This window comes from Nasonia vitripennis (genome assembly GCF_009193385.2).
Source record: "Nasonia vitripennis strain AsymCx chromosome 2 unlocalized genomic scaffold, Nvit_psr_1.1 chr2_random0009, whole genome shotgun sequence".
Classification (NCBI taxonomy): domain Eukaryota; kingdom Metazoa; phylum Arthropoda; class Insecta; order Hymenoptera; family Pteromalidae; genus Nasonia; species Nasonia vitripennis.
In genome coordinates, this window is record NW_022279616.1 from 1,662,805 (window position 1) to 1,680,724 (window position 17,920).

The 17,920-nt window shown below is 34.2% G+C and overlaps 1 protein-coding gene across 4 annotated transcripts in view; it reads right to left on the reverse strand.

Annotated features, from left to right (window-relative positions):
- Nucleotides 1-965: 965 nt before the first annotated feature.
- The window catches only part of LOC100114305 (dehydrogenase/reductase SDR family protein 7-like), an 89,476-nt gene continuing 72,521 nt past the window's right edge, over nt 966-17,920 (reverse strand). For all 4 annotated transcript variants that reach the window (XM_001599314.6, XM_016987422.3, XM_016987424.3 and 1 more), the window contains exons 5-6: nt 1,325-1,570; nt 966-1,257 (exon numbers count right to left, since the gene is read on the reverse strand). In XM_001599314.6, coding sequence (XP_001599364.2) covers nt 1,058-1,257; nt 1,325-1,570 — 446 coding nt within the window. In that variant the 3' untranslated portion in view covers nt 966-1,057. The remainder of the gene's footprint in view (nt 1,258-1,324; nt 1,571-17,920) is intronic.

Here is a 17,920-nt window from a genome sequence, read left to right on the forward strand (position 1 = left end):
TCATACAAATTGTCAAATTTTATTGTATCGGAAAAAACCGCTGCCAATTCTTTGGCACGTAGCTTCCTTTAACATTATGTACCGCTTTAATATCTGAATTGTTTTACTTCATATATAATTCTATAAAGTTTTTGTAATTCTTCGTTTGATAGATAAAATTATTCCGAATCAATTATATATACATAATCAACAAACAGTGCAGTTTTCAATTATGCAAAGTATAAAGGGTGAGAAAAAAAATAACTTGATTATTGCCTTTTTACTCCAGTTATCGCGACACATAGAAAAACGACTTTTTTCAGTTTTTGGTGGTTTTCTCAGGATCTGCCCCATGAAATGGCTCAAAATTAAAGTGGAGTATAGTCCTAATAACTTTCAAAGGTCATTTTTTTTTTAGAAAGATTCAACTTTTAGTTATCGAGTTAATACAATTTCAAAAAATTGCGGTTTATGGTGTATAATAAAAAAACGAGGAACGAAAATATAAATTTTTCGCCGTAAAAAGATAGGTAATTTTATTCTCTTTCAGGTATATATTAAGAAATTTACTTTTCTCAACATTTCCAATAACTTTATTAGAAAAAACTAAAAACTCACAACTAAAAAATCGCTTTAAAAAAATGTGTCCACAAAAAGTAAAAACAGACTTTTTTCTACTATCTACTAGTCAAAACAAAGAAAATGAGACTTGGTAGGTTAAAATCCACTGAGTAGAAGCTGAGATGCAGGCGTACACGAACGAACGCACACACACACACATCCATCTGTACGGACATTTTCCAAAAACACCATTTTTCGACTAAAGATGTATCAAATACACTTCCACATGTTTTTACACAAACTCTAAAAATTACTATTACTAATTAATACTTCAAATTTTTACCTCATTTTTTCCCTTGCAGAAATATTTTTGGCTTCTATAAATATAATGAAATTTTATAAAACAATAAAAAAGAGTAAAAACATATGATCATGCATAAACTTCTTTTAATTGTATATGCCCTATAAATTGTTTGAATTTTTTATTTACATAATTCGTAATATATAAGCATTAAAATTATTTATTTTTTAAAAAGTTTTTTACTCTTAGTTGCATGATCCAAAAATAAACTGAAGGAAGCAAAACTCGTAATAAAATAGCAATTTTTTGTGTAAAAGTAGCTATTGTGATTTCTTTATCTTCTCTTAGCATGGCTTTTAATACTTTAATTGCTATGTACTTAGGCGAGTAACCATTTTTTGTTGTTTTATCCATTACTAAAAATGATTAATAAATGAAAACACTTATCAATTAATAAAAAAAAATTGAATACACAATACTAACTTCCATATTGTTGTCCATTACTTGTTAATGCATTCAGCGATAAAGCTGTATGAATGTAACCAGGGTTCACAATAGTCATTTTAATATTTTTCGTAGAAAGTTCAGCTCTTGCTGAATCACACCAAGCTTGTAAAGCATGTTTTGAAGCTGCATATGCTGATCGAAACGGAATAGCTACCTTGCCTTGGATACTACTGGTATACACAATATAACCAAAATTTTGTTTAACCATCCATGGTAAAACAGCTATAAAAAAATGTTTTTTGTACATTTATAAGAACAATTTATATTTTTGTCATAGTATACAACCATAAGAAATAATTAAAATAGTATATTGTATTCGCAATATTATGTAAATAGCACTCTCAACAGGCAAAGTTAGAACCTTTGAAACATTTTAGCTAGTCGGCGCGAGTGCAGGGTAGTGCGTCGTTGGCTCAGTGGTTAGAGCACGCACCTTGAGATCTCGGGGACGTGGGGTCGAATCCTCCTCGTAGCTTTACTTTTGTGCGAATTATTTCCCGGAAACCCCGTTACATGGCGCCCAACGTGGGGCACCAGTTGTAACGGAGCGATTCAGCAGATTCCCGTGCGGCATCTACGCGGCCGCACGAGAATCTGCTAAATCGCCCCGTTACATACTATTAATGTTTTTTACAAATAAAGCAAAGCTGGTTTGACTTGTGTCACAATATTACATACATCATAATTGGTAGTTTGAATCTTTGTGTTAGATCTAAACTACTTAAGCTTTTATTTATAGTTGTTTTTTTTTTAATTTATAGTTTTGTGTGTATTTAAGTGATTTTAATGATAAATTGCTGATTTGTGCAAAACCCACGAGAACTGGGAATAACCAGAACCAAAAGGAAAACCTTGTTATTTCGAGGAACATACTGACTACAAAAAGTTTTTTCAGTTTTTTTAATATTATTTGGATACTAAAAAACCTTGCATTAACACAGACTCAGATAACAACTCACTTTAGTGGCCAAAATAGAAAATATTCCTAGATCAAAGTACTGACGTTTGATTTCGAGTTTAAAGTTGCCATATGACATTTGTAGCTGCTAGAGTAGGGTTTTAATACTTTCAAAGCAATTCCTTTACTAAATTTAGATAATAATAGAAATCTACTAAAATATTTGTCTGCGGTGCCATGGTCTGTTACTCCAAAATGCAGAAACATATTTCCTCAAGTCCCAGATAAAGAAATTATATAAACGCAATGAATAGCTTCGAAAATTTAACCGGGTTGGTCACACAATAACGATTTCAGTCATTGCTGGCTTTTGCTGATTTTACACACAAGAGCTAACGCGTACGCACATGTTTCCGAAAGCTATTGGCTGTCCTGTCAGATCGCATACTTGCGCAAGAGGCCCCGAATTTTATTTCGCATTTCTAATCATTTTTTGCGTTATTACAACTCTCTCTTAGAATCGAACAATCGTCTCAAGTTTGATTGCGTACTTAACGTCAAAATAAGTCAAAATGCGACGTAAACTGCTTGTATGGCCTAGTTGTTTTTCTGAGACACCTTTCTTTGCTCTTAACTGCAGAGACATGCAGCTCGCATCGTTATCTGAAAGACTGCCTCCTTGATAGACCTTCTTTGCCATCCTTTGGCTACGTAATTGCATTGAAACATTAGCGAAGTGATCTTGGGTGCTGCATAACTCTGTTTTCTTACAGCGATGAGACGCTGGCATCCGCTTTTTAACAATAATATATTTACTATTTACCCATCAAAGCATATAAAGTGGATTGTGAATATCTTTGGATCAAAATTAAAAAATTTTCGTTTTTTACTAAATTTTCTTTTAATTAGTCTCTTAAGGAGTGGTGGTCTATTAGAGTGGTCCACCATTAGAGTGGTGGTCTATTAGGGGAGCTAAAGCTTCCCAAATTCGGCACGAGGTACTTTGTATTTCGAATGCAAAAAAAAAATGAAAAGTCAAGTGGCGCAGTGGCGCCACGAAGGCGAGTTTGAGAAGCAGACGAAGCCGCGGTGCCTGTGACACTATTTACTTCTATATTGGTGTTCGGATTGTTCATGATACAGAAAAAAATGCTTATCGTTACTGGTCGTGAGTTTTTGGCTTGTCAGTGTGTTTTTTGAGTTACAGCTGCCGCACTGTCACTGCACAAACTTTCTGTAAATTCGGGGTCACTGATGACGGGGCCCAGGAAGTGGATTTCGTGACTTTTTGTGCATACACGCAAATATCGTTTCACGGTAGCCAGTCGCGCTCGGTGTCTAGGTGCCAAGAGTCTTCGATGACGAGACTGTCGAAATATATTGCACACTGTAGATTTTTGTATTAACGTGTCAATATCGGTCATAAATGCGGTCTAGGGTGACCGATGACGAAGTCAGGTAGTGCGCACCGTACTTCTTGGTGCAAAAATGTTCAAATCAGTTATATTTACTGTCCAGGTACAAGCGGTTGAGAATGACGCGATCGAGGTAGTGCGTTCCATAGCTTTCATTGTCTAAGTGTAAAAACTGATTTTAGACATCAAAAGCTATGGAGCGTATCACAACAAGACCCTGTCATCGGCGACCTCATGCACCTGGATACCATACACGATAAAGCTTTGTGATACGCATGAATAAATAAGCATTTGTTATTTTATATTCACAAATACATAGCTTTAAAGAAAAAACATATCTGTACAAATAGTTTTTTGCAGCATCCTTTTTATGTCGACCAAAACTGCATATTACATCTTTTGATATGTTTTTTGAAAATGTTTTATAATAGGAATGTATATTTCTATCATTTGTCTCTGTACAAATAGTTATTCGCAGCATCCCTTTCATCTGGACCAAATCTGCAGATTAAATCTTGTGATATACATGAATACATATAGCATTCGTCTTCTCATATTCACAAATAGACGGCTTTAGAAAAAAACAGCATATTAACACAAAAAATTATTTGCAGCATCCCTTACATCTGGACCAAATCTGCAGATTACATCTTGAAATATGCATGGATACATACGTATGATAGTTATTAGTTGCACAAATAGTTATTTGCCTAATGCGCCCTTCAAACATCACCCTCGCTAGAAAAAGCCAATCTCCACCCCCCCCCCCCTGGTTGTACAATATACTATTAACACGTGCTAACTCACTTCGCTCGGGCAGTAAACTTTCACCCGCGGAAATAATCATCGACTTTACTCCCTTGTTACATCATGTACTATTATTGAAGCTAAGATAGAAATCATGCAGTTTTCAGCTAAACAGAGTATACAGGGTGAAAAACCAAATTTTTGAACTTTAATATCTTCGAAATTAACTAGCTTTGTAAACAGCACAAAGAAAGAGATTATGGTGCGGTATAATGCTAACTAAATCTAAAATTTGAATTTGATTATTGTATTTTTACTCCAGTTATCGCGTTTCATAAAAAACGACGTTTTTCAGTTTTTGGTGTTTTTCTACGGATCTACGTCATGAAATGACTCAAAATTGAAGTAGTGCATATTTCTAATGATCTTCAATAATTATGTAAACTAGCAGTAGATGCCTCGCTCGCTGACGCTCGCTCAGTTGTATTTTGATGATGATCGTATATGTATGTATACATTTTAAATATGTATATTTCATAAATACATTATGTAGGATTAAAATTTTTAATTACAGATTAATTTAATACTTTCAAAATATTGAAAAATTTTATTCTTGAACTTATTGAGGGGATAAATATATCTTTAATTCTCAAAATAGTATCTAGATTTTTAAACTATAATTGTTTTGCATTATTTTACGCAGAGAAAAATTTGACAGTAAAAATTACTATCTCGGATAATAATTTGGTAACAGACTCGGATGCTAGTAATTTTTACTATCTTTTATAGTAACTAGCTAAAAACTCGCTCGCTAACGCTCGCTCGTTCTATTTAAACATTGATTCAAGTTTTAAATATATATATATATATATATATATATATATATATAGATAGATAGATAGATATATATTCCACAAATTAATGATAATAGAAATATGAAACAAAAACAATAATAAAATAATATATCAATATTTAAATATAATTTTATTTTAAAATCAAAAGTAATTGCATTATAACATTTACATTAACATTAAAAATACTTATTATTTAAATTTATGCGATGTGATGTATTAAATATACTACCAAAGGGATTGAATTTTATTTAACAACCTTGACGAGAAAAATCACGAGATTTATCACACAGTCAATTGCGTGATAGACTGCTTGAATTGTTACGTATTGAATTACGTAACTACATAGTGTGAATTTTTACGTGAAAAATCATGTCAGAAATCATTTATAAAACTATTCACAAATCTCAAGTCATCCTCTTCTTCTATTTATATTAAAATGTGTCTGGTAGTCTCCGGCTATAACTTCACTTCATCGGGTGTCTAATTACTATAAGATAGCGAGTAGAAGAGTGCAAGCTCGGGGTCCGTCACTTTTTCATTGCACTCTTCACTCGTAACATTCTTATAAATAAATAAATAAATAAATATATATATATATATATACGCACACTCACATACATGTATACATATTTTAGTGTCGAAATATTTAAAATTATGCACAATTCTAAATGTGTCTAATACTAAAAATTACACCAATATAATTAATTTTAAAAAATGTACATTCAAATAAATATTTAATACAGTATACCGTTGAATACATTTCAATGTTAATGTGACAGTCGAATTTGAATAATAAGTATGGGCTATATGAAAAAACAAATCAATTATCTATTGATCTATTATCAAGGTGTTATAAAATATTATACTATTTTAATCAAATTTTCGTTTTGATGAAGTTTTTTTGCTATTTTGATTTGATAAATATACAATGTCATATGTGAAATGCTCACTTTCTTTCACATTATTATTATATTAAAAACAAGTAAGATTAAATATTATAAAGGAAATCAATCGATACCTTTCCTACTAGAATGTAGTGTATAATAAGTTATAGCAAATTTAACAAATTCAATAATTAATTGAATTAATAAGAATAAGGAACGACAACGTAAGGCGACGTAAACAGGAAAAAATAGTTAAACTCGAAGTAAAATCAATTAAGAAAATCAATAATAGTAGATTCGCGTAAAACAATAAGGATAAAATAGAACACCGATATGTACACACACAGTACGACACTACGGCAAGAAGCTAAGCGAGACACACCGATACGCACACATACATTGCAGTTCTACAGCGGAGGCTCAAAGCTAAGCGAGGCACACCAATATGCACGCACACCTTACGACTCCACGGCGAGAGATCAAGCGAAGCACACCGATATGCACGCACACATTGCAGTCCTACAGCGGAGGCACAAAGCTAAGCGAAGCACATCAATATGCACGCACACATCTCGGCTCCACGGTGGGAACACAGCAGACGTAAGTAGAGAGAAAAAACAAGAGGCCTACTGTACATCATGAACCGCGCATACCCGAAAGCGATGTTCGTGCAATGAAGCGAGGCCGCGAAACGTGCAACGCTATCGGCAAGTGACACATAAGTCACGCGCGCTGGAAGCTCGAGGAGCCGCCAAAGAGGACACCGCGCAAGTCGGCTCTAAATGCACAGAGGAAGCTTGTATGAGCCTGCAGATAAAGAAGGTAAATCAGAGGCGAGTTTGACAGGAGAAGAGCACGAGGGGACTCGATGTACTAGAGGAGAGGATTTTTACTCTGGTTTTCTGATTAGCCCTCTCTGCAACGTCACATGCATAAAAAGCTCCAAATTAGGCAAGAAGCTGCATCTAGGCCTCCTAATTGGCCAAACACCCACCCCGCCGAGGAGACGAAAAATCGGAGATCGCCTCTACTACGAGGGCATAAAAGAGCCCAGCAACAGGTCCTCACGTTCTCAGTCCGCTCGAAAAATCATCACCACGCGCAAGCTCTGCCGAGTTCGGTCCGGTGTATCGATATTTAGAATTATTTCGGTGTACTTGAAATCATACAACTAGAACATTTATGTTGTGGTTCTTTATTTTCGATAATTTGAAATAATTCGAAAGTTTTAGATAGTTGCGAGCGAGCGTTATTTAAATTTTGTGGCAAATTTAATAAACTGTATTAACTTTACATCGAGAGTGCACATTTAAATTGAAAGTTCCTGACCCCCGACGCCCCGTTCCAATCGAAACCATCCGCTTCGGAAGCTGAGCCAAAGCCACTAAGAGGACGTGTTGGAAGCAGAGCAGGCCCGTAGCAGAGATAAAGGAAAAGGTAAGTGATTTTAATTAAATAGGCTGCACAACTCTATCGCGCACTTCTCTCTTTCTCTCTCATAATTAGAGACTCAATTAGCCCATCATATTCGCAATAACGATATTACAATTAGAGTAACGTCCTTACCACAAATTTCTCGGAAGTTTACGGAATCAACGTTAAAGAGTTTAACTAAAATCAGTGCGTTTAACGAAAACAGTGCAATTTCGAAAGATTTTCCGGCGGCTACTGGAGGCCGTTCTATTAAACAGATCGCGAAGGTAGTCAAGCACCAACGGCGCTCAGCTTCGCGCTCTGAAGATTTGTCCTCGTCCGTGCTTATGAAAGCAAGATAACTCGTAGAGCTACTGTCCGGTGACAGCTTTCAATAGCTTAGGACATAATACATAGTTATCCACATCCATCAGTATGATTCTTTCAAAATGATTATTACAATTATTAGTTGTTTTTCAGCTAAACTTATTATTTTATTATCTATATTATTTTTTGATTGATTTTTAGCATTTAATTTTTCTTTGTGTTGGCTTGTAAAAGAGTTAATGATTGATGTTTATAATTAATAATATAATATTAATTATATCAATATATAATTTAAATTCAGCAAATTTTATTGCGTGAGTAACGTTTCTTATAATTGAAATTTAAGCAATTGTTTCGAAATAAATTTTATTTTTATAATCTTTTGATATTTGAAAAAATGATAAATTTAATGTATCATACATTCAAATAAAATGATCTCGCATTTTACTAATATTAAGGGGCACACCACCTTTGAAATTAAAATCAAAATTAGTAGTAGGGGCTATGCGGGTTCTGCGCCACTTACCATCCGATCTGGCATTTGTACCATACCGACGCCGGTAACTGTCGGTATGGCAGTTCTGCCTTATCGGCCCGCTTTCCTGTGTCATCTAGCGTCCAGCGGCACCCTGCATTTTCAGCAGCCCGCGTCCCCTGGGTAAAAAAAATCGATGATCTATAACGATTATTCCTGCCATGCCGACGTCTGTAACTCGCAGGCATAGCCAAGTCTCACTACAAACTTGATGTTTATTAAAATATTAATCACTCCGAGTCTCACTACAAACTTGATGTTTATTAAAATATTAATCACTCGAGTCTCACTACAAAACTTGATGTTTATTAAAATATTAATCATTGAATTTTTTTGCGAGGCAAGCTCCCCACTTTCACGATCACTTTTTTTATATTCACTTTATATTAATTATAAAATAACACTGTTTTATATAATATAACGAATAATTCATCAACTGAATTTGGAATGAAGAGGAGTATAGGTTAAATAAATAAAATTTGCAGGTAAGATTAATATTTAAATAAAAATTATAAAATTATTAGTATTCTTTTACAAAATGTCTTAAATTCACTAAGCTGTTTTTTTTATTCTTAAACGTCTATCAAATAAATTCAATTAGACAATTGCCTAGATATTTTAATCTAACTTCTCTTTTTTTAGTATCTTCTTTAAAATTATTGTACGCCTCTTCTTTTTCAACGAGTATAGCGTTAACTCTAGTTGGTAAGAAAACATCAAACAAAGAATCTAGCTGTAATACAATTTTCATTCCAAACCTAGTAGCAATTTTTTTCACGTCTGTAATCAAATACGATTTATTAACTTCCAAGTCTCTTAATTTCTTAGTTGGAAGGTAAATTGGATTTTTTCCAGCCTGATTTAATACATATATGGTTTTGTTGATCTCTAAAAAGAATATATAATCACTATAACTGCACATATAGAATTAAATACTTACACTTTATATAGCACAAAAGAGAATTCACTGAACACACAAAATCGAGTGTGCACACTGGCGGTCTGCAGCCGATTTTATAGGCCGAGATGAAGGTCAATCCCACCGGTTCGCGAATCTTATGCGCGCGCAGTGAAGAACACCTCCCACTCTCGCGCGAGGTTACCCGCCACCTCCTACTCACGCACTCATCCGAGGTAACTCACGGCTCCCCGCTCTCGCGTCATCCGCCACCTCCAGCGTTCGCACACGGCGAAGGCCGCGCGCCACCTCCCCCTCTTTTCGCGTGAATCAAATGCGCGCGCAATTAAGGTCGCGAATCCCTCTTTTATGTGTGCGCTAACCTTGAACTTGCGTATATAAGTTGTACGGAGCACGCCTACGCGCACACGTGATCGTGATTTGTTTATCTCATTGCAATAATTTTTGTGATGTGATTATGTGAATGAGAGTGTAGTGAAAAAATTATAAGTGACAGCATTTTTAATAAATATTATAAGATGTACGATATTGTAAAATTTTTTTAATGATACGTATGATAGAAAAAACGATTGAAAATTAAATTTTAAACTAATTGTGCAAGACATTCTGTAAAAACGGATAGTAGTGATTTTGCTGGAGCATAAATGGAACATTGTGCGCGACTCGAATTCCCTCTAAAACTCTGCGTCCACGTTCTGAACCGAAGGAAGTGTGTAGAAAGCAAGCTGGAACACCGTTAAATTTGCAACGACCATCATTTGCTGCGAATCAGAATCAACAGCAGCAGCAGCAGCTTCTGCAACAGATTCAACAGCTTCAGCAACAGCTTCAGCAGCTACAGCAACAGCAACAGCACCCGGTATTAAGATTAATGTGTATGTGTGAATGTAGTGTATGTATTAATATAATTAATAATTTAATGAATATTTTTGTATAAATTTTCTATTTCAGGTGGATGATGAAGCGGATACGCCGGATTCACCAGAAGCTGCTAATCGTGGCGGTTTTACCTATACTAACGATTCCAGTGATGAAGATAATGGTTATGCAGGGATGATTGAGCCTTTTTTTCTGCAGTAGTGTTACAATAGTTTAAAAAAAACGTTTATTTTTAGTTCATTTTTTCGGTATGTGTCATTTTGCTGCAGTGTGAATAGGGCATTGTGCGCGAGTAGGATTTCCTTAAAAACTCTAGGCAATAAAATTTTCACCCACTTGAGATTGCCGGTGGGCTAGTGTCGTGCAGCAAACGCGTACTGCAGTTGTGTGTCTACAGCGATAGAGGAAGCAGAGGAAAAGTGAAAAAAAAAAATGAGTTACGAAACAAAGAATACGTCTCCAACGATAGTTGTATCGATAGATAATACAACAATCAATCAGGAGGTAAAGAGTGGTGAAGTAATTGTGAGAGAAGTGCGACCAGATCCGAGGCGCACGAAAAAGCCGAAAACACCTTGCGATTTACCATTACCTCCGTTTGCTCGCAACTTAACAGCAAAGTTTGTTCCTTTATACGAAGACCCCGCTGTTCCAAATACAAGTGAAAGACAGGTAAAGTGTTATATTATGATTTTAATTTTAAACAATATGAGTGTATATGTCGCGGTACAAATCGTGTGTGTGAGTGCGTGCGTGCGTCTATGTGTGTGTGTTTATATGTGTGCGTGCCTGCATGTGTATGTGTGTATACGTGTTTTGTGCGTGCGTGCATCTATTTGTGTTTATATATGTGTGCGTGCCTGCGTGCGTATGTGTGTATACATGTTTTGTGCGTGCGTGCGTCTATGTGTGTGTGTATATATGCGTGCGTGCGTGCGGCTATGTGTATGTATGTGTGCGTGCGTGCGTGCCTTCTTGCGTATGTGTGTATACGTGTATATGCGTGTGTGTACATGAATGTGTGTATGTATGCGTGTGTGTATTTGTACGTGTGTATGTATGCGTGTGTGTATTTGTACGTGTGTATGTATGCGTGTGTGTATTTGTACGTGTGTACGAGTACACGCGTGTATGTGGAATTTGATTGACTTATTCATATTTTTTATGTTATAGGTGCAAGTGCTGCAGGAGCCACTTGAAGAGCCGCAGCTCGATGTACAGTCGGAGCAGAAGCTCGATCTATAGTCAGAGCTGCAGCCCGATCTAAAGTCAGAGCCGCAACTCGATGTACAGTCGGAGTAGAAGCTCGATCTACAGTCAGAGCTGCAGCCCCATCTAAAGTCAGAGCCGCAGCTAGATCTACAATCGAAGCTCGATGTACAATCAGAGTTGCAGCTGGAGCCGCGGTCGAACCTGAACTCGGAGTCGCAGCTCGATCTACATTCAGAGACGCAGCTCGATCTACAATCAGAGTTGCGGCTGGAACCGCGGTCGAAGCAGGCCCTTGAACAACATCATCAGGTATTACACATTTTCTCTTTATTATTATGTATTTATATATAGATCTGAGTATTTGGATTATTACGTTATTATTTTCTCTTTATCATCGCAAAGCTTTTCGTTTTTGTTTTTTACAGGAACAGCAGTATTCACCTACAAATGCCACCACCATGCCTTATTCACCGCAGTTTGTTCAAGTAAATAATTATATGAGTATCGATGATGAGATACTTTTCTCAACGTTTGATCTCGAATATTATAATAGAATATCAAAATCAAATCGTCAACAAAATCATCATCATCATCACAAAGGGCAATTGAAGCCATAAAAAATGATATGGCCGAATTCATAAAATTTTAAAAGAAAAGTTTATCTGTGTGTGTGTGCGTGTGTAAAGATTTAATTAAATAATTTTATAATTTTTGAAGTTGTCATTTAAGTTTATATAATTTTTCTACTAAAGTGCCATATTAATTAAATAAGTGATTTAGCATAATTTAAAATTGATATTATATAAACTTCATTATACTTTTTTTATGTTTTTATATATTAAAATTAAAAGAAATTATATATTCAAACAATCTGTTCTTATTTGTTACTATTCATAATTATTTATAATATAAAAAGCTAATCATAAAAAAATCTAATTACTGTGATCTAAAATCTAAAATCTTTGATAATTTCTTGTTGAAAATTATAATTGTTTGAAAAAGTTGATTTATTATAGATTCAAACCGTAGTTGCTAAATACTATAAATGTCTAATTATGAGTTTAAATGATATTAGTTTAGGCGCTGCATTCTTCTGCTTAGTTGGTAGCAGTCATACAGGCATACTCTTTTATGAATTCGTATCAATAACCTTGTAAGAATCCCTTTTACTAACTTCTATAATGACCTTCAATTTATCCCCACTGACTTGTTACAATAACCTTGAATTAATCCCCCACTATCATACTTTGACCTTGAATAACATGGAATATAAGGAGCGCTACAGCTTCGCAGAGTCACTTTCTTTTCTCTCGTGTACACAAAAAAGTAAATCACAACGACATTAGTTGACGAATGTGTTACTTACTTGAAGTTTTTAGAAGAAGCAGCTAATCTTCTAAAGTCTCATAATCCAAAAGAGGTATTTGATCGATGGAAAAAACATTACAAGCTTGCTCTCAAAACTTTGCGAAAAGTCTTGAATAATAGCAGTCTAACAGTGCAGCAAAACCAAAGTGTTTTACACATTACAGCAAGAGTGGAGTGTATTCGCGTGAAACTTCATACTTTAGTAGTTAAAAAAGGTGGAACACTCACACAAAGTTTGAGTCAACGTATAAAATGGATTAATTTAGATAGTGCTTTTAAAAATCGCATGCGTACAAGCGTTATTGCTAATATTGAGCATATCGATATTAGTGCATTTTTAGATGACTCATCTCAGCTTTTCACAAGACGTATAAAGAACATTATGAAAAAGTGTGGAAACGCTTTAAAAATAAATACTGTTTTATCGTGTAAGTTTAAAAAGTTAAGTGCTGCAGGTGATATAATTGAGGTGAAAAATTTTAGTACATCTAATGCAGAAATTTTCTTATCAACTTCATGTAATTTGAACTATCAAGATTCAAGAATAATTCCAGTGGTTTTTCATAATTTAAGTGGGTATGATGCTCATTTTATAATCAAAGATATATCTAATTGTTTTCCAGGCAAAGTTGATCTTCTTCCCTTAACAAAGGAAAAATATATTGCTTTTACTAAGCATATTGAAAATAGTGTGATAAAGCTCCGTTTCATCGACTCATTCCGCTTTATGGCATCATCTCTCGATCAATTAGCATCTTTTCTGAACGAGTTTAAAATACTGAAATCTGTTTTCTCAGATTTGGAGGCTAGGAAATTTCAACTTTTGACAAAAAAAGGTGTTTTTCCCTACGAATACATTAATTGTATGGAAAAACTAAATGAAACAGAGCTGCCTGCTATAGAGAAGTTTTTCAGTTCACTCACAGATTCAACAGTATCGCAAGATGATTATGCTCATGCGCAGAAAGTGTGGACAGAGTTTGAAATAACAACTCTTGGAGAATATTCAGATCTTTACACGAAAACAGACATACTACTATTAGCTGATGTTTTGGAAAATTTTTGTGATCAGTGTTTGACTGTATATGGTCTTGATCCAGCACATTATTATACAACACCTGGGATGCAATGCTTAAAATTACTGGTGTTAAATTGAAACTGATCACGGATATTGATATGTTACTTTTTATTGAGCGTGGTATCAGAGGAGGATTAAGTCAATGTTCTCATAGATATGCTAAAGCTAATCATAAATATATGAAAGAGCATTATAAATGCGATCAAGATAATGTATATCTCATATATTTAGATGCTAATAATCTTTATGGTTATGCAATGACACAATCTCTACCATATGATGCATTTGAATGGATTCAAGATTTTACAAATATAAACGTGCAAACTATAGACGATGATGCACTTGAAGGGTATATCTTGAAAGTAGATCTTAAGTATCCTAAGGACATTCACAGTATACATAATGATTTACCTTTCTGCCCAGAGCATACGAAACCTCCTGGATCCAAGCAAGAAAAACTATTAGCTACTTTGATGAATAAAAACAATTACGTTATTCATTATCGAGCTTTAAAACAGGCTTTAGCAAATGGACTTGAGCTTGTTAAAATTCATTGAGTGTTAAAGTTTAAACAATCTCAATGGTTGAAGCCTTACATAGATTTAAATAGTTCTATGAGAGCTAAAGCAAAAAATGAGTTTAAAAAAAATCTTTTTAAACTAATAAATAATGCTGTTTACGGCAAGACTATGGAGAATGTACGTAAGCATGTTCATGTAAAATTCATGACAAAGTGGGAAGGACGATATGGCGTGGAAGCTCTCATTTCAAAACCAAATTTTCATAGCAGTGCAATATTTAGTGAAAATTTAGTTGCTATAGAAATGAGATAGACTAGTGTATATGTGAATAAACCTTTATATATTGGTTTGTCAGTATTAGATATTTCAAAGACTGTTATGTACGGCGTTCATTATGATTATATGTTAAAAAAGTATGAAAATAATTGTAAGTTGTTGTACACAGACACTGATAGTTTGATTTATGCAGTAACCTGTAATAATTTGTATGAAGATATTAAATCAAATATTGAACGATTTGATACATCATATTATCCTGAAAACAATGTTTTTGGAATGCCACGTATGAATAAGAAAGTTGTAGGACTAATGAAAGATGAATGCAATGGAAATATACTTACTGAATTCATTGGATTGAGAAGTAAAATGTACAGTACACGTGTTGATAATATGGATTTTGTAAAGAAAATCAAAGGTATAAAGTCGTCAGTTGTGAAAAAAAACTATTTGTATTGATGACTATGTAGACTTTTTGCAAAATCAAAGAATTTTGAAAAGAAAGCAATCTGTTATTAGATCAAAATTACACAATGTTGAAACCATACAGCAAGAAAAAATTGCACTAAGTCCTTAGGATGATAAAAGATTCCTGATACCAGACAGCAATGAAACACTGGCTTGGGGACATTATAGAATAAAGTGAGTATAAACCTTTACAAAATCCATAATGATACATCATGTTATTAGAAATATTATGAGAAAATTTAAGTTAGTATAAATTAATTTCAGGTTATCGAGTGCTGATAATAACTCAAGCAAACAAAATAAGAATCTACGTTTTAGTGATAAAGTTTCGATTCATAATATGTGTACATGGACGTTTGCATATCAGAGTGCTCGACGTGGTGAATGGATGCAGGCTGCATGTGATCGTGAACGTTTTAGAATGAGGATTGAAAGAACGGGAGTAATTATTAATCCAGTGCTTTTAAAAAAAATCTCACAGTTTTGTTAATACTAAGCAGAAAAACATATAATGGAAAGTTATGTGTATGTATATAAATAAATAAATAAATTAAAACGAAATTAGTTATAAATGTTGTTTATTAATTTTTTCCTCATTACAAATCATTTTTACTTATCCAACTATTATGTGTATCATCGAATACTAATCATTTTACATAGTAATTATTACAGCGCTTTTTAACAACTTTTTCTATCAAATAGACATCCGGACACTTCGTTTTTTGTAGTTCTTCTTCATGAAATCCTCCAGCTATCGGTCGATTTTGATAGTCTTTCAAGAGATAAGTATATGGACTCGTATGATGTACTCGATCAACAGTAAAAATCTCAGTAGACCAGTTCGGTGTATAACCTTTCTCAAAAATCTGTTTACTTTCACTTACTCGAACTCTATCACCTTCTTTGAATTTAGCACATTTAAATAATGGATTTGGATCAACTGTGACATTTCTACGTTTAATGCCAATTGTTCGATGCTTAGTATCATTATATTGATTTAATACTTGATAAAATTTGCAACCATTTATGATTTCCATTCAAACTAAACAGTTTCCACATTCGAGTTTTAAGTGTACGATTAAAACGTTCACAGATTGAAGCTTTCAGATTGCTGTAGGTAGAGTACAAGTGTATTTTATATCGTTTCATGAGATTTTCAAATTCCTTATTATAGAATTCCTTGCCACGATCAGTTTGTAAATTTTTCGGAACGCGTCCTTGCTTCAAAATAGACAGCATTGCTGCTGCTACATCTTTTCCAGTCTTCTGCTTGATTGGAACTGCCCATGCATATTTGGAAAAAATATCAATTACTGTGAGCATATACTTATAGTTCTTATTGTCTCGAGCGTAAGGTATCATCTCGACAAGATCAGCTTGCCACGTTTCATCAATATCTCGAATATCAACTTTTCTGCGTGTATAATTACGTCGAGCAGGCTTATGCAATTCTTCCAAAACTTGATGCCGTTGATCCATAGTTTTAGAATCTTTTATAACCTTGTTTTTCAGGAAAAGAATTAGTATTAATAGAATATTTCTCAGTACACTTCTTCCAGCTATTAGAAGATTGGCTATCTTTTGTTTTCTGATTTTCAAATGTAATGTTATCAAGCTTTTTATAGCTTTGTTGTCCAGGAAAAGAGTAAGTATTCGTAGAATACTTATGTCGATCCATATTCACTTTTTTTTTATTTCAAGTAGCAGTTTGTGTATTGTCTCAATCTTAACTGTAAGTATTCTTAACTTTTCATCAATTTCGTCTCTATGCAGCTCAACTATTTCATCTAAATTAGTAATTTCACTTTTTAGTTGTGATGTTGTAGCTTGAGTAACAGTGCGTAGAGTATTTAAGTTAACAGCATCACTTAAATCCTTAGGATCTGCTACGTTGCATAATCTTTTATCTTGTAAACTATATTGACCGTCAGCAGTGAGTTTATATCCAATTCCTGGAGGACCTCGAAGGCCCTCTGAGCTATTCAAATGCCGTCCGAACAGGTCAACACTCATAGTTCAAATAGCTTGTTTTCTACTCAACTAGTCTTATTTATACTCTCATCTAAGTTAATTGATTATCAGATGTTTCAATCGATTATATTAGCTTCACGGAGTTCTTCAATTATAGACTGAATTTCATTCACATGGTTTTGATTGCCAGCTGATGTTTCAGCTATTAATAATCTCAATCGATTAACAAGTTTGTTTGGATCATCCCAGTATATACAGGGTGAGTCATTTTAATCTTTAATCTCAATTATCTCGTTGGCAAAGCATGCCAGCGAAAAAAGTTTCGGGTAAAAGTTTTAGGATTTTTCCCTGGCTATCTTATGATGACCTTGACAATGTCATTGAGCGTGACCTTCAAGGTCATTTGAAGGTCAAGTCGATTTTTTCAAATAGAAACCCCTACTTTTGGCACCAGAAATGGAAAGAGCGGGAAATTTTACGTTTGAATATGACCTTGCCTTGACCTTAAATTCAATGGTCAAGGTCATTGGTCATGCCGATAACAGTACAACTGGTTAGCTGAACTCGAATGCATTCAAGGAGAAAATGTTACCCACAAAAGTTTTCAGTTTTCTCCCCGGCTGACGAATTGTCATCTTGACCCTGTCGTTAAACAGGATCTTCAAGGGCATTTCAAGGTCAAGTTGATTTTTTGAAATGGAAACCCCTACTTTTAGCCCCATAAATGAAAAGAGAGTGACATGCGTTCAAAAATGAAAAAATTTTCAATATTTTCTAAAATTTTCGTAATTTTTTCAGTTTTCAAAA